Genomic DNA, 23,979 nt, shown 5'->3' on the forward strand with positions numbered 1-23,979 from the left:
TAGGCCTCAAAAAGTTTTTGAAGGCTTGCATTGCAAAAATGACAAACCAGCTATTCCTAAACAGATGTCCACTTCATTTACTAAGTGTTAAAGATACTTAATTTTTTACCATAAATCCATAAAACAAAAGATGTCCTAAAATGTAAATACTGATATTTTCTAAGCATCTCTATAAAATAGCTAGTAAAAGCACAGAAGACAGATTACTAGTCTAGCAATTCTAAAAGAGCCGGCCTAAGAGAAAATATTTATTTCTCAAAAATATGCCTATTTTTCTTAGCAATATCTGTTCAAAGAAATGGGTTGGGCACAGTGACTCATGTCTGTAATCCCAGCACTTTGGGAGGCTGAAGCAAAAGGATCACTGGAGCCCAGGAGTTTGAGACCAGCCTGGGTAACACAGTGAGCACAGTGAGACCTCGTCTCTACAAAACAACAACAAAAATTCGCCAGCATGTGCACCTGTGGTCCTAGCTACTCAACAGGCTGAGGCAGGAAGATCACTTGAGCCCAGGAGTTCAAGGCCACAGTCAGCTAGGACTGCATGACTGCACTCCAGCCTTGGTGACAGAGTGAGACACTCTCAAGGGAAAAAAACGAAAAAAGAAATTTATCAACTGTTTGGAAAAGCAGCACATTTCTTAGGAAAAAATATACTAGAAATATTTACATCTAACCACCTATTTCATGTAACATTACTGTATTTCAGGCTTTCAAAACAATTACTGAAAACACTGTTTTTTAAGAAAAGTAAATAAACTTGTGTTTTTAAAGGAATTTGGTCTGCTTTTAAGATCAGTGAAGCATCTTTACCAATTAAAGGCATTTTTAGGCCGGGCGCGGTGACTCAAGCCTGTAATCCCAGCACTTTGGGAGGCTGAGATGGGCAGATCACGAGGTCAGGAGATCGAGACCATCCGGGCTAACATGGTGAAACCCCATCTCTACTAAAAAATACAAAAAAACTGGCCGGGCGCGGTGGCTCAAGCCTGTAATCCCAGCACTGTGGGAGGCCGAGACGGGCGGATCACGAGGTCAGGAGATCAAGACTATCCTGGCTAACACGGTGAAACCCCATCTCTACTAAAAAATACAAAAAAAAACTAGCCGGGCGAGGTGGCGGGCGCCTGTAGTACCAGCTACTCGGGAGGCTGAGGCAGGAGAATGGCGTGAACCCGGGAGGTGGAGCTTGCAGTGAGCTGAGATCCGGCCACTGCACTCTAGCCCAGGCGACAGAGCGAGACTCTGTCTCAAAAAAAAAAAAAAAAAAAAGGCATTTTTAATTGAATTTTGCGTATTATATGACCAACTCTACAAGGCACTGGACAGAGAATGATGATCCTTTTACAGCTAGTAATTTATGAGGCATATTAGTATCACTTACAGTGACTTTACATACGTAAGAATAAAGGGGTAGAAACACAGCTGAGGAGTATACCAAGTGATTAAGAGAAGGCTTCAAGGAGGAAAGCAATTTGAGTTGGGTATTGAAGTATGAGCAGACAGGTTTGTAAAGGTAAGGCAAAAGGGGGAGGGAAGAATGGCACACCACCACAATTCTAGAGTGAATGTAGAGCAAAGAAAATGAGACATGAAAGGACTTAAGTACCAGAAAGTATGAGTTCAATGCTTCAGAAGTATATAGCTTGAATGCAACTGGAAAAAAGAAATGGTGGCAGGTATAAAGACTACAGACTTCAGGGTCTGAATGCAAATGTCTTTACATGTCAAACTAAGGAATTAAGATTGGATCTGATTTAAGTCTCAAGCATGATTCATGCAAGGAGAGGAGAGAAAGAGATGAGATCGGATCTGATAGTATAAGCCATAGCAAAAGTTTAGTTTTCCAAAAAGAGACATGACATGATTGATTTTATAGGAAAATGACACTAACAGCAATCTGGATCTTGGACTATAGTGAGAGACCAATCAGCTACTATCCAAATCAGAAATAATGGCCAAAAGTGTTGAGAGTGAGGATGAAGAAAAAAACAGATGAAAAGCAGCAGCATGGCCAGGTGTAATCCCAGCACTTTGGGAGGCTGGGATTACACCCGTAATCACGCCTGTAATCCCAGCACTTTGGGAGGCTGAGGCAGGTGGATCACCTGAGGTCGGGAGTTTGAGACCAGCCTAACCAACATGTCTCTACTAAAAATACAAAATTAGCCAGGCGTGGTGGCACATGCCTGTAATCCCAGCTGCTCGGGAGGCTGAGGCAGGAGAATCGCTGGAACCCAAGAGGCAGAGGTTGCGGTGAGCTGAGATCGCGCCATTGCACTCCAGCCTGGGCAACAAGAGCATCTCAAAAAGAAAGAAAAGCAGCAGCTACATGTAGTAGAATCTAAAGTCCTGCACTCCTACTTTGTAAATGTCCTTTATATGATAATTTCCCTTTTCCCTTTTTTTGTGTATAAATGCACTTTTGGCATGGAAAAAAGTTTATATGGTAAGTTATCAAGACAGGAGGTAAGATGGCCTTTTTTTGTTTTTCCACCCATGGTATTTGGAAGGAAAATGCAAGAACTCTAAGTTAGATGTGGATTACAGGCTATCTCTGCTGTGACACTATGAGCGTGACAGTTAACCTCTCAAAGCTCTAGATTTCTCATTTTTAAAAAGATGAAATTGAACTAGATGATCTAAAACTTTGGAAAGTTCTAATCCTCTGATGATACTGACAAATCTTTAATCTTCTGTAAGTATCCAATAAAAATGCAAATACAATAATTTAACTACAAACCAATTGTGAAAAACCCATCAAACACAGGCAAATACTATTGTACCTATTAGCTATACACATCTACATGTACTTATTGTGAAGAATTTCATGACATACATTATGTAGTCATCAACCACTCATTTGAAACCCTGACAAAAGAAACTCTGTAAGCTGTGTCAGCCACGCACACCACCACGCCTGGCTAATTTTCGTATTTTTAGAAGAGACAGGGTTTCGTCTTGTTGGCCAGGCTGGTCTCGTGGTCTCAGGTGATCCACCTGCCTCGGCTTCCCAAAATGCTGGGATTAAAGGCGTCAGCCACGGCGCCCAGCCAACAAAAGAACTTTTTAACAATATTGCTTTATCGATCAAATTTTTAAATGTTTCTAACTGGAGAAATGCAGTCTTGAAATCTGTAACCATAAATTGTCATGTGTGACTTCTTAATAATGAAGAAAATTTATTTTATGAATTCTTGCTTGTATTAAAAAGTTCAAAAATATTCTGAACTTGTTTCTCTTCAAGAATAACATTTGGCTGGGTGTGGTGGCATGAGCCTGTAATGCCAGCACTTTGGGAAGCCATGAGTTCAAGACCAACCTGAACAACACAGCAAGACCCTGTCTCTATAAAACAAAAAAACAAAAAAAGAACAACTTTTAAGCCAGATTTTTTTTTTTTTAAGAAAAAGATAGTTGGACGTCCAGCATGGTGGCTCACGCTTGTAATTCAGCATTTTGGGAGGCTGAGGCAGGAGGATCACTTGAGCCCAGGAGTTCAAGACTAGCCCTGCCAACACAGCAAGACGCTGTCTCTACAAAAAATATTCAAAAGTATAAATATTAAATAAAAAGGGGAGTTGGGTCAAAAGCCTCTCTTCTTGCAAAACAAAAAGGTGAACAAATAACATTTTTAATTAAAGGTGAAAAACTCAGATGTAAATCTTGCATTTCCAGCTTGTTATAAATTTATGTGATATAATATTGCCTAAAGTCATACTTCAAGGGAAATAACTTAAGATTTTGCAAACTGTAGTATTAAACTTTTCTAATGATATATTAAGTTACTTCTTTCAATGTTTCTTCTAAAGACCTGAACAATGTTTTGGTTATATACTACATTATATATACCAAAATCATTTCTCTTTAATGTAACCTATGTGATGTTTGGCTCCCTAAAACAGCATTATGCATTTTCTGAGTTAACCAAAATAAAATCTGGAAAGAGCTAAACTGTAATCTACCATGATCAGAGTGTAAAATCCTTTACTATGCAAATCTGCCTCGCAGTTTAAAACAGTTAAAAAAAAAAAAAAAAAATTTGGCCGGGCGCGGTGGCTCAAGCCTGTAATCCCAGCACTTTGGGAGGCCGAGACGGGCGGATCACGAGACGGGCGGATCACGAGGTCAGGAGATCGAGAGACCATCCCGGCTAACACGGTGAAACCCCGTCCCTACTAAAAAATACAAAAAAACTAGCCGGGCGAGGTGGCGGGCACCTGTAGTCCCAGCTACTCGGGAGGCTGAGGCAGGAGAATGGCGTAAACCCGGGAGGCGGAGCTTGCAGTGAGCTGAGATCCGGCCACTGCACTCCAGCCTGGGTGACAGAGCAAGACTCCGTCTCAAAAAAAAAAAAAAAAATTTAACATGAACCCAAAGGACACAGATGTTCTTTCAGATTGCTGGTATCAATGAACATAAAACTAATCCCACTACCAACCCACAAGAGATGTGGGTGTTTACTGTAAAGTTGCAAATCTCAACCAGATCTTTCATCCTGGAAAAAAGCCTTTATTATGGTTTTTCTTATACATAACATAGTGATTTAAACTAACACTTTCAGACCCTGAGACTTTTTTTTTTTTAAGAAAAAAAGAGCATTATATTTTGAAGACAACCAAACTAATCTTACTCTAGTAAAGAAGCTTTATTCATTCTAATTAACAAATTTCACTCAAAAAGGAAGTGTATTCGAATCAAGCACTTTATTAGAGGGGAAAAATATTCAAAAAATATAGAAGCAGGAATTATCTGGTTTTTGTTATAAGCCCATACTATTCAAATACAATTCAGAAGCAGAATTTTTAACTTCTCAAACGTTCCCTAATAAGAGAAAGCTATTTTAACAACAACAAAAAAAAAAACCCCACTAAAATACATTTTTTAAAACCTAAAGTATATTACAAAGTTAGCATGAGTATGGGAAAAACCCACCTCAGATTTATTAACAGTGTCCAAACAGGAAAACTGGATGTGCTTTCCCCAAATATATCTGATAAAATTCCCACAAGAACACTAGTATAACAGGTAGAGTGGATATTCCAAAACCAAAATATGTTAATTATAGTAACTCACATTCTATGATAAGCATTCAAGGACACCTGGTAATTAAAGGAATTATGAGAAACAACTGAGTACCTTGAGGCCTGTTCAAGTTATTACAAGAGAAAAAAAAACTCTGCAATAATAATCCTTTACACTTGGATAGTACTTTGCAATTTTCACGATACCTTATGACAAAACACTAGAGTTGTTTGTTTTATGAAATTAGTGCATACGCACACAACCTACTTTGGTCCTAGAGTTCATATACCAACCACATCAAATTATAACAGCGCGCACAAAGATAAGCAGCACTTCAAATTTTACTAATGTCATTGTGGCTGATCATCAGTGTATTCAGAAATATTCCGTTACAATCCTCTTCCGTAGAGTTTGACTCTCTTTAAAGTCTATGCTGGACAGGGTATCTTCCTGGGTCCCTAACCTTGGGGGAGGGTAATTCCTGCCAGGAAGCTGGTTCCACCGGCCCTGCGGTAGCTGCTGTCTGCCCTCCAGGACCAAGTAAGGATAGGCATTCTCAGTACTTTATTCAGCTCTTCTTATCTTAAGAGGACAATCAGTAAAGGCTTCCCAAGGTGTTCCTACAGTTCTCCCCCAACTCCTAGGAAAACAAAGGTTCAGGCCCAGCTTTGTCACTCTGTATTCCCTTCCTGATAATCTAGGTACTCGATAAGCCCCAGCCCACAGTCATCGGGCAGAGGATGGAGTGGAGGACATAATACCCAAGATAGCCAAGGGGCTGCGAGGTAAAGGGTGGTTAGCAGAGAACTGAGCCAACTCTTAAGTTACTGCTTGCGAAACGCAGCTGGCCCATCAGGTCTCCTTCGAAGGGGGAAGGTACGCAATTCAGAATGTGAGAATGAGAAATCCGGGACGCCGGGCATACGACAGGGATGGGAGTACCGCATAGAGGGGCCAACGGGCCGGCCAGCCCCAGGGGGCGGAGATCGCGGCCGGGGGCGGCGGTGCCCAGCGGGTCAGAGCCGCCGGGCTGGCGAGGACCCCAGGCCGTGTTCGTCCGACGGGCTCCCCGGCGAGGTTTCAAACCGCCGCCCCCGCGAGGCGCTCAGCCGATTGGAAGTTCCACAACGACCGTCACTACACAGGGCCGGAGCGGCAATTCCGCGGCGGAGCTCTGCCTGCCCGCTGCGTTCCCCCAAGAGACCAGACCCCAAAACTCCTCCTCCACCGCGGTCCCAACTCGAGTCCCGCCGCCGTCTCCGAGCACTCGGAGGGCGACCCTCTGGGACGGGACCGACGCCTCGGACCGAGCTGCGCCGCGGGAGTTCGAGGGGCGCGACGGCGACCGCGCGGGGGAGGCGGGCGGAATGGGCGCCCCTCGGAGTCGGTGTCGGGACGCGACCCCGCGATCCCCTCCGACTCGCCCATCGGGCACGGCCCGACTGGGATCCGACCCACCCATCCCGCCAGGTCGCGGGCAGGGCGAGGACCCGAGAGAGCCTACTCCTCCCGCCCCTGCTCTTACCCATCTTTCCGCCTCGCCTTGTAGACGTGCCCGTAGGTGCCGCGTCCCACTTTGCACCCTTCGTACTCAAACAAATCCTCCACCCGCTCCCGCTCCGCCGCCAGCTTCGCCTTGAAATCATAATCCATTGTCTGCTTCCCCCATAGAGGCACGGGACGCGGGGGCCGCCGCCGCTCAGTCCCTCCTCCTCCTCCCCCCGCGACCGCCGCTCCACTTCTCCAACAGACGCCTCTCGGGCGCGCGCGCGCGCCGCCCGCCGCTCCGCGGTCCGCCTTCAGCAAGGGACTCCTCGGCGGCCGCAGCAGCCACCTCCTCCACCTCTTCCTCCTCCTCCGCGACGGCGGCGGCGGCTCCCACAGGCACCCCCAGTCCCGCCTCCCCTCTTCATTTCCTTGTTTTGGAACCTGGTGGGCCGCGCCGTGGCTTCTTCGAGCTCATTAACGAACTCACTGGCCCGCCCCATGGTCGCGGGGCCTCCTGGGAAATGTAGTCCCGAAGGCCTCAGCGGCCAGGGCGGTTTCGCCGGCCTAAGAAATACAGCTCCCAGGTTACCTCGGGCCGCCACAGCCTCGCCCCCGACAAAGCATGCGCGCCTGCGTACCAGGGCCGCCCCTCCCCCTCAGGTAGCGCGGGGCTCCCGGTTCCTGTGAAGGTGGAAAGCTAGAAGTTCCAGTGTGCTTTCTGCAGTTCTCGGGGAGGCACTGGAAAGAAGTGCCTTACTTTAGTGGGAAGGGGATACTCAACTGTAACTAGCCTCACGCACAAAGCATAGAAAGCATTAAATCAGCACCTTGCTGAGGGCTTGGCTGCAGTAGCTTGGGAAGAGAGGGCTAGTGAGGACAGTTGTACCGCAGCTTGTTTGTTTTCTAGGGCAATGGGTCCGCCTATTGCCCCGCCCCCCGTCCCGCTGTTCATTGGCGGGGGCTTGAGAATGACGTCCTCGTTGGTGCGTGGGTATCCCCAGGCTTTGGCTTCTTTCCCGCTCTTGATTGGCGATTGGATGTGCTCGGTTCTTCCTGATAGGTTGATCTTTTTTCTTTACGATGCAAAAACCGTATTTCAAAAACTGAACCTTCAGCAGTTTCCTAGTGCCTGCTTTGGCCAGAGAAGAAAATGCAACTTCTGAGCTCCGGCAGCCAATCATCATTTTCTTGGCGCTCTAGTCAGTTTTCTCTTAGCATATGCGGTTCGCATAACTAGGTTTGGCCATCTGTCTAAGAACAATTAAAAGTGCCTGGAGGAAGCCGCGTTTTAAAACTATCCTTTGGGTTGAATTTTAAAGGATTTTTTACGGTCTATGCATGGTGGAGAGGTTCTCCTAGAATATTTAAGAAAGCCCCTTTAGTTAGGGTGAACGTTGATTGATTTCATTGTGTTGGGGCTCAGGACACACTACCACAAATTATAACTGAAGGAGTCCAGAATATGCCACCCCAAAATATGCCACTCTGGCATATTGATGTCTTTCAGCAAAAATAAGATCCAGCCAACACAGGAAAATGCTTCACTTATCCCACTACTGCCTAAAATAAAGGATAAAACTGTCCCTTTGTAAAGAGAAATGTACATTTCTAAAGGAAATTTTCATAATTAAAGGAATCTGTACCAGAAAGAGAGCTGCTCCTAGTCAACTAGTATGATGAGATACTTTTATCTGCATAAACGTCAACCTTTATTCATCTTACGTTTTCTCCTCTTATCCTCCCTTAACTTGTCTCCACCACCCCCTGGAAGCCCCAAGCCCCACTTTTATTTTGAAGAGACTGGCCTTGCTGTGTTGCCCAGGCTGGCGTCCAACTCCTGGGCTCAAGGATCCTCCTGCCGCAGACTCCTGAGTTGCTGGGATTACAGGTTCGTGCCATCACGCCGGGCCCCCACTTCCTTTCTGAGGCCAGGATGTAATGTAAGTGTCAAATATCTGGCCCTTCTTTGAGTCTCATATTTTGTGGGACTCTTGTGCATACATACGTAATTAAAACTGTTTTTCTCCTGTTAACCTGGCTGGTATCAATTTAGTTTATAGACCAGCTGAAGAACCTAGAAAGGTTTCCTCCCCTGTAATGGTGAGCCTAATGTCTCAAATGCTTGGGAATACACACTTAAACGTGATTGGTGCTAGGGCAGGACATAACACATTCATTAGGAGGACAAAGAAGAGAATTGTCAGTTCTACCCAAAGTGGTAGATAAGGAAAGTTAATAGTGAACTGCCTGCTAGGTTTTGAAAGAAGCTTCGAAAACTAGAGGGAGGCGGAATTATTTACTTTATTTACTACATTACCCACTCCTGGAAAACTTCCTCAGACCTTAAGGGTATCTTCAGGCCAGGTGCAGTGGCTCACGCCTGTAATCCCAGCACTTTGGGAGGCCGAGGCAGGTGGATCATGAGGTCAGGAGTTTGAGACCAGCCTAGCCAAGATAGTGAAACTCTGTCTCTGTTAAAAATGCAAAAATTAGCGAGGTGTGTTGGCATGCGCCTGTAGTCCCGGTTACTCGGAAGGCTGAGGCAGGAGAATCGCTTGAACCCGGGAGGCGAAAGTTGCAGTGAGCTGAGACCACGCCACTGCACTCCAGCCTGGGTGACAGAGCAAGACCATGTCTCAAAAAAAAAAAAAAAAGAATGGTATCTTTAATCAAGAAAAATATCAGTTGCTCTTGTTGCCATGCACTGTAATAACTGCTGGAGATAGCAGGAAAAAAAAATTGATCTTTTTCCATTGGGGAATTAAACCTACTGAAGAAACAATATGCAAGCAAATTAAAAATAAACTGTGGTTTAAAAGCGCACTGGTAGAATAGGCGGGGTTCTAAGTGAGTCAGGGTAGACTTTATGAAGTAGGTAGGTTTGAGGCAAATTTTTTTTTCACTCCAGCCCCGTCTGCTGAGTGAGAGCCAAAATTTAAAGCATAAGTAGGACTTTACATGAAGGACAAGTCGAAGAGCAAGAAACGAGGAATTATTTCAGGTAGAACAGCATGTACGTAAATCATGAGAGAACATCATATATTCTGAGAAATGCAACTAGTGTGAATATTACAGATTAAGACAGGAAAAAGCAATGGGTAAGAAAATACTGGACAGATAAGCAGAGGTCAAATTATGGAAAGCTATGTTTCATTATTCTGTTAACCTAAAAGGAAAAAGCTGGGGCAAAATTAGTATAAGTAGAGAGTTTATTTGAGCCAAACTTTAGAATTGCAACCCAGGAGTACAGATACAAGTTGCCTTGAATGTACACTCCAATCAGGAGCAGTTACAAATAGATTTTTAAAGGCAAAAAAAGGGGGATAGGAAGTGGGCTCAAAGTTGTTTGTGAGGGATTCTCATTGGTTTACAGGAATAACATTGATTAATGATTGGCTATACATAGTTAAGATATAGGGTGTGGGTTATAGCATCTGGTGCAGCATTATTGGATTAATTTGTAGCTACTTGGGGCAATAGCAAGCAGTTTCAGGAGATGAATATGTAGCTCAAGGGGAAAGTACCACCTGATTCCAGTATCTTTTTTATTTATTTATTTTTTTAGAGACAGAGTCTTGCTCTGTCACCCAGACTGGAATGCTGTGGCGCGATCTCGCCTCACTGCAGCCTGCGCCTCCTGGGTTCTAGTGAGTCTCCTCCCTCAGCCTCCCGAGTAGCTGGGATTACAGACATGCGCCACCAAGCCCAGCTAATTGTATTTTTAGTAGAGACGGGATTTTGCAATGTTGGCCAGGCTGGTCTTGAACTCCTGGCATCAAGTGATCGCCCACCTCGGCCTCCCAAAGTGTTGGGATTATAGGCGTGAGCCACCATACCAAGCCTAATTCCTGTATTATTTTAATGTCTCTCTGTGCCTTATAATTTAAAAGGCCTCACATTTCTCAAATGAAAGTTTTTTTCTTTTCTCAATTCTGTAGGCAATAGGAAGCTATTACAGACTTTTGAGCTAAGGAGAACTATAATCAGCCTGTGTATTAAACAAATTCTCTGACAAAAGTGTTCAGGTTCGGTTGGAGGAAAGTGAGACTAGCAAAGAAGCTATTGCAATAGTACGGTAAAAACAAGGATCTGGGCAGGGCGCAGTCGCTCACGGCTATAATCCAACCACTTTGGGAGGCCAAGGTGGGCGGATCACTTGAGTTCTGGAATTTGAGACCAGCCTAACCAACATGGAGAAACCCTGTCTCTACTGAAAATACAAAGTGAGCCGGGCCTGGTGTTGCATGCCTGTAATTCCAGCTACTCAGGAGGCTGAGGCAGGAGAATCACTTGAACCCGGGAGGTGGAGGTTGCAGTGAGCCAAGACTGTACCATTGCACTCCAGCCTGGGCAACAAGATCGAAACTCCATCTCAAAACAAACAAACAAAAGACAAGGATCTGAACCACGGAAGAGCAGCACTATGAGAAAAAAGCACATACTAGAATTATTTAGGAGTAAAATTTAACAAGACTTAGTAATTAATTAAATGTGGGATTAAAGGAGAGGGAAGAATCCAAGATAACTTTAAGAATTTTGACTTCAGCAATATGGTAGAAATTTCAGAAAGTTAGGAAACACAGGAATGGGAGCAATTTTTGAGAAAAAGATAAGCTTGGTTGGGGCATGTCAAATTGGAAGTGCCTTTGGGGCATCAAGATAGAAATAACTGTCAGGCATTTGAACCACAGTGACTCCATCTTGAATAGGGTAGAATAAGGCTGAGACCTGCTGGGCTGCATTCCCAGGAAGTTAGACGTTTTTAGTCACATGATGAAATAGGAAGCCTGCACAAGATACAGATCATAAAGACTCCGCTGATAAGATGCAGTGAAGAAGCTAGGCAAAACCCACCAAAACCAGGATGGCGACCTCTGGTCTCCTTGCTGCCCATTATATGCTAGTTATAATGCATTAGCATGCTAAAAGACATCCTACCAGTGCCATGACAGTTTACAAATGCCATGGCAACTTCAGAAGTTACCCTATAGAGTCTAAAAAGGGGAGAAGCCCTTACTTCTGGGAAATCCCCACGTCTTTCCCAGAACACTTGTGAATAATCCACCCCTTGTTTATCATGTAATCAAGAAATATAGTAAGTATACCCAGTGGAGCAGCCCATACCTCTGCTCTGCCTATCGAATAGCCATTCTTTTGTTTACTTCTCCAATAAACTTGCTTTCACTTTACGCTGTGGACTCACTCCAATTTCTTTCTGCTTTTTCTTTTTTTGAGATGGAGTTTTGCTTTTGTTGCCCAGGCTGGAGTACAATGGTGCGATCTCAGCTTACCACAACCTCCTCTTCCCGGATTCAAGCAATTCTCCTGCCTCAGCCTCCCGAGTAGCTGGGATTACAGGCATGCACCAGCACACCTGCCTAACTTTGTATTTTTAGTAGAGATGGGGCTTCTCCATGTTCATCAGGCTGGTCTCCAACTCCCGACCTCCAGGTGATTCGCCTGCCTCGGCCTCCCAAAGTGCTGGGATTACAGGCGTGAGCTACCGCACCCAACTGGTAGTAAATCGTTTTTAGGGGAAATGAGTGGGCCCAATGCTCACAAAATGATTAGTAAATAATTCTCATTAGAAACTAAATGGGCCAAGCGTGGTGGCTCATGCCTATAATCCTAGCACTTTGGGAGGCCAAGGTGGGCAGATCACTTGAGGTGGAGTGTTGGAGACCGGCCTGGCCAACACGGTGAAACGCCCATCTTTACTAAAAATACAAAAATTAGCAGGGCATGTTGGTGCGTGCCCATAATCCCAGCTACTTAGGAGGCTGGGGCAGAAAAATCACTTGAACTCGGGAGGCATAGGTTGCAGTCAGCTGAAATTGTGCGACAGCCATCCAGCCTGGGCAACAGAGCAAGACTCCATCTCGAAAATAAATAAATAAAATAAGAAACTAAATGAGACCAGACAACAGACCATAGTGTGGGATTTAGCTACTTAAACATAATAACTCTCAGTCGAGAATTTTGTATCCAGCAGAACTATGTTTCATAAATGAAGGAGAAATAAAGTCTTTTTCAGACTAGCAAATCATAAAGAATTTGTCACTGCCAGGCCAGCCCTACAAGAAATGCTAAAAGGAGTTCTAAATCTTGAAACAAAAGGTTGATATGCACCAGAATAGAACCTTACAAGGTACAGATTGGCAGAGTGGATAAAAAGTCACAGACCAAGTATCTGCTGTCTTCAAGAGACTCACCAAGTATATAAAGATTCTTACAGACTCAAGGTAAAGGGATGGAAAAAGTTATTCCACACAAATGGAAACCAAAAGCAAGCAAGAATTACTGTTCTTATATCAGATAAAACAGACTGTAAAGCAATAACAGTAAGAAAAAGACAGGCCAGGTGCGGTGACTCATGCCTGTAATCCCAGCACTTTGGGAGGCCAAGGCAGGCAGATCATGAGGTCAGGAGATCAAGACCATCCTGGTGAATATGGTGAAACCCCATCTCTACCAAAAATACAAAAAAATTAGCTGGGCACAGTGGCGGGTGCCTGTAGTCCCAGCTGCTCAGGAGGCTGAGGCAGGAGAATGGCATGAACCCGGGAGGCGGAGCTTGCGGTGAGCCGAGATCGCACCACTGCACTCCAACCTGGGTGACAGAGCGAGACTCTGTCTCAAAAAAAAAAAAAAAAAAGACAAAGACAAAGAAAGTCATTATATAATGATAAAAGGATCCATCCAACAAGATGATATTGCAGTCCTAAATATATGTGCATTTAACTCTGGAGCTCCCAGCTGTATAGGACAATTACTACCACACTTAAGAAAAGAGACAGAGGCCAGCATGGTGTAATCCCATCATGTTGGGAGGCCAAGGTGAGGAGATCACTTGAAGCCAGGGGTTCATGTCTAGCTTGGGTAGGGTACAGTAGCTCACACCTGTAATCCCAACACTTTGGGAGGCCAAGGCGGGCAGATTACTTGAGGTTAGGAGTTCCAGACCAGCCTAGCCAACATGGTAAAACCCTGTCTCTACTAAAAATACAAAAATTACCCAGGCATGGTGGTGCGCACCTGTAATCCCAGCTACTCAAGAGGCTAAGGCAGTAGAATTACTTGAACCTGGGAGGTGGAGGATGAAGTGAGCCAAGATCACACCACTGCACTCCAGCCTGGTGGCAGAGCAAAACTCCTTCTCAAAACATAAAAATAAAATAAAAAATTAGCTGGGCACTGTGGCACGCGCCTGTATTCCCAGCTACTCAGGAGACTGAGGCAGGATAATCACTTGAACCCATGTGGCAGATGTGGCTGTGAGCCAAGGTCATGCCATTGCACTCTAGCCTAGGAGACAAGAGCAAAACTCCATCTAAAAAAAAAAAAAGAAGAAGAAGAAGAAAGAAAAGAAAAGAAAATCTGCAATAAAAGAAAAATGTAATGCTTTTAACAGTAACAGTTTGTTCAAGTTAGAAGGAAAGGTGGCTGTGGGCAATGGAATGAGGCCTCGCCTCAAAATAAAATAAAATAAAATTATTTGAATTGAATAATAGTGACACAAGTTATCAAATATCAAAACCTTAGGGATACAGCAAAAGCAGTTCTAACAGGAAAGTTTTTAGTGCTAAATGCCTACATCAAAAAGTCTGAAAGGTCACAGATTGACAACCTAACATCATACCTCCAGGAAATAGAGATACAAGAATAAACCAAACCTGAAGCTAACAGAAGAGAAGAAATAACAAAGATCAGATCAGAACTAAATGAAATTGAAAGAAAAATACAAAAGATCAATGAAACAAAAAAGTAATTCCTTGAAAACATAAACAAAATCAGTATTTAATTAGTTAGATTAACCAAGAAAATAAGAGAGAAGGCCTGGTACAGTGGCTCACTCCTGTAATCCCAGCCCTTTGGGAGGCTGAGGCAGGTGGATCAAAAGGTCAGGAGTTCAAGACCAGCCTGGCCAACATGATGAAACCCCATCTCTTACTAAAAATACAAAAATTAGCTGGGCACAGTGGTGGATACCTGTAATCCTAGCTACTCGGGAGGCTAAGTCAGGAGACTCACTTGAAACTGGGAGGCAGATGTTGCAGTGAGCTAAGATCACGCCACTGCACTCTAGCCTGGGCGACAGAGCAAAACGCCATCTCAAATAAATAAATAAATAAATAAATAAATAAATATCGGAAAATAAAAGAGAAGATTCAAATAAGCTCAATTAGAAATGAAAATGGAGACGTTACAACCAACACCATAGAAATACAAAAGATCATTTTAGACTACTATGAACAACTCTATAAAGACAGAGGAAATAGATAAATTCCTGGAAATTTACAACCCTCCTTGCTTGAATGAGAAAGAAATAGAAATCCTGAACAGACCAGTAACAAGCAGTGAGATTGCCAAGAAAAAAAAAGCCCAGGCCAGAAAGATTCACAGCCAAATTCTAGCAGACATTTAAAGAAGAATTGGTACCAATCCTACTGAACCAATTCCAAAAGATTGTGAAAGAAGTAATCTTCCCCAACTCATTCTGTGAAGCCAGTATCACTCTGATACCAAAGCCAGGAAAGGACATTTAAAAAAAAAAAAAAAAGAAAAAGAAATCTTATCCTATTAAAAAAAAAAAAATCTATAGACAAATATCCCTGACGAACATAGATGCAAAAATCCTCAACAACATATAGCAAACTAAATCTAATAGCACATGAAAAAGATAATTCTCCATGACCAAGTGGGTTTCAGCCCAGGGATGCAGGAATGGTTCAATATACACAAGTCACAGTGGCTCACGCCTGTAATCCCGGCACTTTGGGAGGCTGAGGCAGGCAGATCACCTGGAGGTCGGGAGTTCAAGACCAGCCTGACCAACATGGAGAATCCCCATCTCTACTAAAAATACAAAAGTTAGCTGGGCATAGTGGCGCACGCCTATAATCCCGGTACTTGGGAGGCTGAAGCAGGAAAATAATTTGAACCCAGGAGGTGGAGGTTGTGGTGAGCCGAGATCACACCATTGCACTCCAGCCTGGGCAACAAGAGCAAAACTCTGTCTCAAAAAAAAAAAAAAAAAAAAAAAAAAAAAAAAAACATACAATTATCTCAATAGATGCAGAGAAAGCATTTTATAAAATCCAACATCCCTTTTTGATTAAAAAAAAAAACTCAATAAACTAGGCATAGAAGGAACGTACCTCAATATAATAAACGCCATATATGATAAACCCACAGCCAACATCACACAGAATGGAGAAGAGTTGAAAGCATCTCCCCTGAGAGCTGGAACAAGACAAGAATGCCCACTTCTTCTACTCAACGTAGTACTGGAAGTGCTAACCAGATCCATCAGGCAAAAGAAAGAAAGAAAAGGCATCCAAATTGGAAAAGAAAAAGTCAGACTATCTCTGTTTGCTATTGATATGATTGTATACCTAGAAAACTCCAAAAGACTCCTAGTTTGATAAATGAATTCGATGAAGTCTCAGGCTACAAAATAAATGTACACAAATCAGTAGCATTGCTATACGGCAACAATGATCAAGCTGAGAACAAATCGAGAACTCAAGAAAAGGAATTTTCTTCTGTTACCTTTGGGTTTGGTATATTCATGTATCTGTAGCTCCTTGAGAGCTAGAAATGCATTTTAGAAAAGAACTCAATGCCTAAACAACTATTTAATAGGGTGTCTTTTCCCTATTGAGTTCTTTTCTAGAAGAACTCAATCCCTTTTACAATAACTGAAAAAATAAAATAACTAGGAATATATTTAACCAAGGAAGTGAGAGCTCTCAACAACAGAACTACAAAACACTGCTGAAATAAATCATAGATGACATAAATGGAAATACATCTCATGCTCACGGATTAGAAGAATCAAGATAATGAAAATGATGTGGTGAAAAGGGAATGCTTATACACTGCTGGTGGGAATGTAAATTAGTACAACCTCTGTGGAAAACAGTATGGAGAATTCTCAAAGAACTAAAAGTAGATGTACCGTTCAATCCAACAATTCCTCTACTGAGTATCTAACCTAAAGGAAAATAAGTCATTATTTCAAAAAGACACCTGCATGCTTATATCTATCACAACACAATTCACAATTGCAAAGATATGGAACCAAACTAAGTGCCCATCAACCAACCAATGAATGGATAAAGAAAAGGTGGTATATATATGCCATGGAATATGACTCAGTCATAAAAAAGAATGAAATACTATCTTTTGCAGAAACTTGGATGGGGCTGGCGGCCATTATTCTAAGTGAAGTAACTCAGGAATGGAAAACCAAAATACAGTGTGTTCCCACTTAAAAGTGGGGCTAAGCTACGGGTACACAAAGGCATACAGAGTGGTATAATGGACACTGGAGACTCTGAAGAGGGAGGGTGGGAGAGGATTAAGAGATAAAAAACTACATATTGGGTACAATGCATACTACTTGGGTGACTAGTGCACTAAAATCTTAGACATCTCCACTATACTATTCACCTATGTAACCAAAAGCCACTTGTATCCTAAAAACTATTGAAATTTTTTAAATGTATGTTTTTTAAAAAGTTATTTAATGAAACTAAATTCATTTCAATAAATGATAGATCTAAAGTTTTTGGTAACATTCAAACGTCATAGCTTAAGGCAAAAAAATTAAATTAAATTTTAAAAAGAACAAAAAGTTTTTGGTAACAAAAAAAAAGCACTGAAGGTAAGGGCAAACGGCTTGAGGAAAGAAACAATAGCTTTGGTATGTTTCTTGGAAAGTAAGTAGAGTGAACATGAGAGCTAACTTTTATTGAATCCTAGGCATACATTAGCTAATATAAGCCTCATAGCTGTCCTATGAGGAAGGTATGTTTTGTCTCCTTTTTACCTGTATGAAAACTGAGGCTCCAGGAGGATAATTTGTGTAGTTTTACAGTTAGACAGTGATAGGATTTAACCCCAGGTCTGTAAGACTATAGAGGGCAAAGACTGTGATGCCCGGTACAGTAGTCCCCCCTTGTCCTTGGGGGATACACACCAAGACCCCCTGAAGCCCAGATAGTACTGAACTTCAAATACATATACACACACTGCTTTTTCCTATACATGCATACCTATGATAATAAGGTTTAATTGATAAATTAGGAACAGTTAACAGATAAACAACAGTAACTGATAATAAAATACAATTATCACAATGTCATATAACAGAAATTATATGAATGTGGTCCTCTCTCTCTTCGTCTCTCTCTTTCTCTTAACATCCTATTGTTCTGTATCATGGGTAACTAGTAACTAATTGAAACCATGGAAATCAAAACTGTGGATAAGAGGAGACTACTGTATCAATTTTGCCATTTATCAAGATCAAATGATCTCACTGAAACAGTCCATCCTCTTTGTCTTAAATCTTACTTTGTATATGTTAAAATTACCACCTCTGCTTTTTTTTCCATATTTGATTGATAGTCATTTTTACCCCTTCTCCGTGTATGCAAGAGTCATGGGGCTTATGAAATGCAGAGAACGTGTAGGTACCGCTGCCACTGCCATTGACATGTTCATTGCCTCAGTAAGTGTAAGAGGACTTCCTTGCCTTTGCGCTTTCCAGTCTGCCAGTAACAGTTATCTGGCCAATCAGATTTCAGAGCATTTGCTGCCAAGTAAAAACCTGTTACTCTTCCAGGAGTGATATTCAGACTGCTTAAACGTTGATTAAAAGTCTGAGAACAAAGCTCCCTTAAATAAGGATGACTTAGGCTTGAAGAATGTTCAGAAAACAGATTCTGGTCTACTTAGCACAGAGCTGCTGTCAGGACAGCTGAGGAGCAGGATTGGGAGGCAGTGGGATTAAAAATCAGACATCTAGACAGGCACAGTGGCTCACACCTGTAATCCCAACATTTTGGGAGACTAAGGTGGAAGAATTGCTTGAGACAGGAGTTTGAGACCAGCCTGGGCAACGTAGTAAGACCCCGTCTATACAAAAAAATTATAAAATTAGCCAGGCATGGTCAATGGCCCTGTGATCCTAGTTACTCAGGTGGCTGAGGTAGGAGGATCACTTTAGCCTAGGAGTTCAAGGCTGCAGGGAGCTATGATCACACTACTGCACTCCAGCCTGGGCAATAGAGACCCTGTCTCATTAAAAAAAAAAAAAATCGCTTGAACCCAGGAGGTGGCGGTTGCAGTGAGTTGAGATTGTGCCACTGCACTGCAGCCTGGGCAACAGAGGGAGACACCGTCTCAAAAAAAAAAAAAGAATCAAACTTCTCTCTGTTGGATGAGGATGCTGACCAGATTAAGGAAGTGTTGCCCACCTCCTCCTGATAGGATATGAGAAGAGTTTGATTGATACCTGTGTCAGTCTTCTCAGGCTGCTGTGACAAATTGCCACAAACTGGGTGGCTTAAAATGACAGGAACTGATTAGCTCACAATCCTGGAGGCCACAAGTCTGAAATCAAGATATCTGGAGGGCCATGATCTCTCTGAAGCCCACAGGGGAGAATCCTTCTGTGCAGATTCCAGGTTCTGGTGTTGCCTGCAAGCCACAGCAGTCCTTGCTTTATGGCAGCATAACTCGAATCTCTGTCTCCACTCGGTCATCTAACCTTTGTATTTGTGTAAACAAACTTCCCCTTTCTTTCTTTTTTTTTTTTTTTTTTTTTCTTTGGGAGACGGAGTTTCACTCATGTTGCCCAGGCTGGAGTGCAGTGGCGCAATTCCGGCTCACTGCCACCCCCGCCTCTCGGGTTCAAGCGATTCTCCTGCCTCAGCCTCCTGTGTAGCTGGGATTACAGGTGCTCCCCACTATGCCTGGCTAATCTTTGTATTCTTAGTTGGGACGGGGTTTCACCATGTTGGCCAGGCTTGTCTCGAACTCCTGACTTCAGATGATCCGCCTGCCTTGGCCTCCCAGAGTGCTGGGATTACAGGCGTGAGCCACCACACCAGGCACAAACTTCCCTCTTCTCATTCCACAGACACTAGTCATAATGGATTTAGGGCCCTCACTGGTCCCGCATAACCTCATTTTAACTTGAATACATCTGCAAATAGCCTATTTCAAAATAAGGTCACATTCACAGGTGCCAGGTAAACATAAATTTTACGGGAACAGCCTTTAACCCAGTGCTGTGTCCAAACTTTGACTCTGTCACTGAATAAAGGGCCATCCTGAAAAAGCCATTCAGTGGGAATTAGAGGGCATCTTTGATATCCATTGACAGGACTTTCTTATTCATATTTTTCTTTTTTTTTTTCAGTTGTTTTGTTTGTTTATTTTTTAAGGTGGTTTTCACTGTGTTGCCCAAGCTTGTCTCTAACTCCTGGGCTCAAGCAATCCTCCCACCTCAGCCTCCCAAAGTGCTAAGATTACAGGCATGAGACACTGCACTGGGACCTCATGTTTTCTTTCTGTAAAGGAGAGTTTTCTTTCTGTAAAGGAGAGTCTAACTGCAACAGGCCGGGTGCGGTGGCTCATGCCTGTAATCCCAGCACTTTGGGAGGCCGAGGTGGGTGGATCACCTGAGGTCAGGAGTTCGAGACCAGCCTGGCCAATATGGTGAAACCCCATCTCCACTATCCACTAAAAATACAAAAATTAGTCAGGCATGGTGGCGGGCACCTATAGTCCCAGCTACTTGGGAGGCTGAGGCAGGAGAATCGCTTGAACCTGGGAGGAGAAGGTTGCAGTGAACTGAGATCATGCCACTGCACTCCAGCCTGGGTGACAAGAGCAAAACTCCACCTTAAAAAAAAAAAAAAAAAAAACTACAAGAATGTTGCTAAAATACACCCTCTCCATCTTTTAGTGGTATTACTCTACTCTGATGGTGAAAGCATATCATGTGAGACAAATTTCATTCTTTTTTCTTTTTTTTTTTGAGACGGGGTCTCGCTCTGTCACCCAGGCTGGAGTGCAGTGGCCGGATCTCAGCTCACTGCAAGCTCCACCTCCCGGGTTTACGCCATTCTCCTGCCTCAGCCTCCCGAGTAGCTGGGACTACAGGCGCCTGCCACCTCACCCGGCTAGTTTTTTGTATTTTTTAGTAGAGACGGGGTTTCACCGGGTTCGCCAGGATGGTCTCGATCTCCTGACCTTGTGATCCGCCCGTCTCGGCCTCCCAAAGTGCTGGGATTACAGGCGTGAGCCACCGCGCCCAGCCGACAAATTTCATTCTTAAGCATTAGGTTAGTGTTTTCTGTCAACAGATTATGAGAACTTTTATTGTTTTTATTGTTATTTTTTCCTAAATCCCGTGTGGAAAAATATTGGATGTCTTCAAATTTATAACAAACACAATAACACAATATGCTGCAAAACAAAAACAAAGTTGATTAACTCACTATCAAGCTGAAGCTTGTTTCACAGAGCTGGGATATTTTAATTTCAATCAAAAAAGAGATTTTGAAGTGAACTGTGGGATGATTTTATAAAAGAGAGGCTGGCCAGGCCCAGTGGCTCACGTCTGTAATTCCAGTACTTTGGGAGGCCAAGGTGGGCAGATCACTTGAGGCCAGTAGTTCAAGACCAGCCTGGCCAACATGGCGAAACCCCCTCTCTGCTAAAAATACAAAAATTAGCCGGGTGCGGTGGCAGGCACCTGTAATTCCAGCTACTGGGGAGGCTGAGGCAGTAGAGAATCACTTCAACCTGGAGGCAGAGGTTGCAGTGAGCCAAGATCGCGCCATTGCACTCTAGTCTGGGGGACAAGAATGGAAGCCTGTCTCAAAAGAAAAAGAAAACGAAAAAGAAACCTGCAATAAAAGAAAAATGTGATGGTTTTAACAGTTTGTCCAAGTCAAAAGGAAAGGTGGGTGTGCCCAGCATCAACGAATTAGTCATGAGGAGAACTGAGCTGCAAATCTTGCAAGTCAGGTTCACTGCATATGTGATGGGAATAGTAAGCAGAGTTATGACTATATTTAAATGCTTATGCCCTTCATCATAAGTTTATGAGCAATGTGGAAGTCAAATTTGAATCTGGAGGTAATATTTCTCTTATGACAGTCTAATCTAGATCAGGGAAATTCACTGAAGATTTACCAAGCTGTTTGCTCATGGTCTAAGGAGAGCTCAGGATCACCTCCTTCAGGAAGTCTTCTCTTACCTCCCCTCAACTAGGTTGGGTGCCTTTCATCTGTCCTGCTGTTAAAACCCTGTGCTGGCCGGGCGCGGTGGCTCACGCCTGTAATCCCAGCACTTTGGGAGGCCAAGGCGTGCAGATAACAAAGTCAGGAGTTCGAGACCACCCTGGCCAACATGGTGAAACCCCATGTCTACTAAAAATATAAAAATTAGCCAGGCACGGTGGCAGGCGCCTATAATCCTAGCTACTTGGGAGGCTGAGGCAGGAGAATCATCTGAACCTGAGAGGCAGAGGTTGCCGTGAGCCGAGATTGCACCATTGCACTTCAGCCTGGGCAACAAGAGCAAAACTCCATCTCAAACAACCCCTGTGCCAACCTCTTTACAGTTGTGCCTGACCTAAGTATAGAATCCGAAGTTAAAAATGAATTTTCAGCTGAGCACAGTGGCTCACACCTGCAATCCCAACACTTTGGGAGGCTGAAGCAGGCAGATCCCTTGAGCCCAGGACTTCGAGACCAGCCTGGGAAGCATGACAAAACTCTATCTCTACCAAAAAAAAAAAAAAAAAAAAAAATTATCAGGGCATCCACTGGGTGCAGTGGCTCACACCTGTAATCCCAGCACTTTGGGAGGCTGAGGCGGGCGGATCACGAGGTCAGGAGATCGAGACCATCCTGTCTAACACAGTGAAACCCAGTCTCTACTAAAAATGCAAAAAATTAGCCAGGCATGGTGGCCGGCGCCTGTAATCCCAGCTACTCAGGAGGCTGTGGCAGGAGAATGGCGTGAACCTGGGAGGAGGAGCTTTCAGTGAGCCGAGATTGTGCCACTGCACTCCAGCCCGGACGACAGAGCGAGACTCCGTCTCAATAATAATAATAATAATAATAATAATAATAATAATAATTAACCAAGCATGGTGGTGCGGGCCTGTAGTCCCAGCTACTTGAGAGGCTGAGGGAGGAGAATCACTTGAGCCTTGGAGGTTGAGGCTATAGTGAGCCATGATCGCGCCACTGCACTCTAGCCTGCATGACAGAGTGAGACCCTGTCTCAAAAAAAAAAAAAAACTTAAAAATAAATGAATTTTTCTCAGAACCCTGAAGGCATTACTCCAGTATTTTCTAACATTCTTTGGCTCAGACGTGTTGTAAATCTGTTTAACCTCACTTTAAGTGTACTATTTTTCCCACAGAAATGTTCAGGATTTATTTATTTATTTTATTATTATTATTATTATTACTATTATTATTATTTTTAGACAGAGTCTGGCTCTGTCGCCAGGCTGGAGTGCAGTGGCATGATCTTGGCTCACAGCAACCTCCACCTCCTGGGTTCAAGTGATTCTCCTGCCTCAGCCTCCTGAGTACCTGGTACTACAGGTGTGAGCCACCATGCCCAGCTAATTTTTTTGTATTTTTAGTAGAGATGGGGTTTCACCCTATTGGCCAGGATGGTCTCGATGGCCTGATCTCGTGATCTGCCCACCTCGGCCTCCCAAAGTGCTGGGATTACAGGCATGAGCCACTGTGCCCGGCCAGGATCTATTTTTTGTTTGTTTTGAGACAGGATCTCACTGTGCTGCGCAAGCTGGAGTGCCATTGAGGTCGGAGGCAGGACTCAACTCCAGACCGGATGGAAGACTGGCTGAAACAAGGAAGAAGTACCAAAAGCATTCCTCCGTAAGACATGCCCACCAGCACAATGGCAGTTTACCATTACCATGGCAACACCCAGACGTTACCATTGCTTTTCTGAAAATTTCTAAATAACCTGTCCCTTAACTTACATGTGATTAAAACTGGGTATAAATATGACCGCCAATCTGCCCCTGAGCTGCTACTCTGGGCACACTGTCTATGGGGTAGCCCTGTTCTGCAGGGAGCAGTACCTCTGCTGCTGCTATACACTGCCACTTCAGTAAAAGTTACTAACACCACCAGCTTGCCCTTGAATTCTTTCCTGGGCAAACACAAGAACTATCCCAGGCTAAGCCCCAGTTTGGGGCTCATCTGCTTTGCATCACCATTGCCTGATGGTAGTTCATTGCAGCCTTGTCCTCCTGGGCTCAAGCAATTCTCCCACTTCAGCCTCCCCAGTAGCTGGGACTACAGGCACATACCACCATGCCTGGCCAATTTTTATTTTTAATTTTTTTGTAGAGATGGTGTTTCACTATGTTGCCCAGACTGAGGATCTATTCTTTAATCTTGGAGACTTAATGTTTCACAGCATGTGTCTGGGTGGTGGTATTTTTAATTCATTTGCTCTGTTATTTTCTCTGATATTTACTTTCTTTCTCTCCATTATCATTACTTTACCACTCAATTTTGCAACTCTTTTGAGGACTCTTGTTTTTATTTTTTGAAATGTACTTTTATGGCCAAGTGCAGTGGCTCACACCTGTAATCCCAACACTTTGGG

At 43.6% G+C, this 23,979-nt stretch overlaps 1 protein-coding gene across 7 annotated transcripts in view; it reads right to left on the reverse strand.

Moving 5' to 3' along the window:
- LOC105492072 (cyclin dependent kinase 19) overlaps positions 1 to 7,357 on the reverse strand; it is a 216,702-nt gene extending 209,345 nt beyond the window's left edge. For 2 of the 7 annotated variants that reach the window (XM_011758946.3, XM_011758945.3), the window contains exon 1: positions 6,551 to 7,001. In XM_011758946.3, coding sequence (XP_011757248.1) covers positions 6,551 to 6,678 — 128 coding nt within the window. In that variant the 5' untranslated portion in view covers positions 6,679 to 7,001. Of the gene's footprint in view, positions 1 to 6,550; positions 7,022 to 7,340 lie in introns of those variants that run through there. The other 5 variants (XM_011758948.2, XM_071096311.1, XM_071096304.1 and 2 more) reach the window with 4 other exon arrangements.
- Between the last annotated feature and the right edge of the window lie 16,622 nt (positions 7,358 to 23,979).

The sequence above is a fragment of the Macaca nemestrina genome, chromosome 5 (assembly GCF_043159975.1).
Source record: "Macaca nemestrina isolate mMacNem1 chromosome 5, mMacNem.hap1, whole genome shotgun sequence".
Classification (NCBI taxonomy): domain Eukaryota; kingdom Metazoa; phylum Chordata; class Mammalia; order Primates; family Cercopithecidae; genus Macaca; species Macaca nemestrina.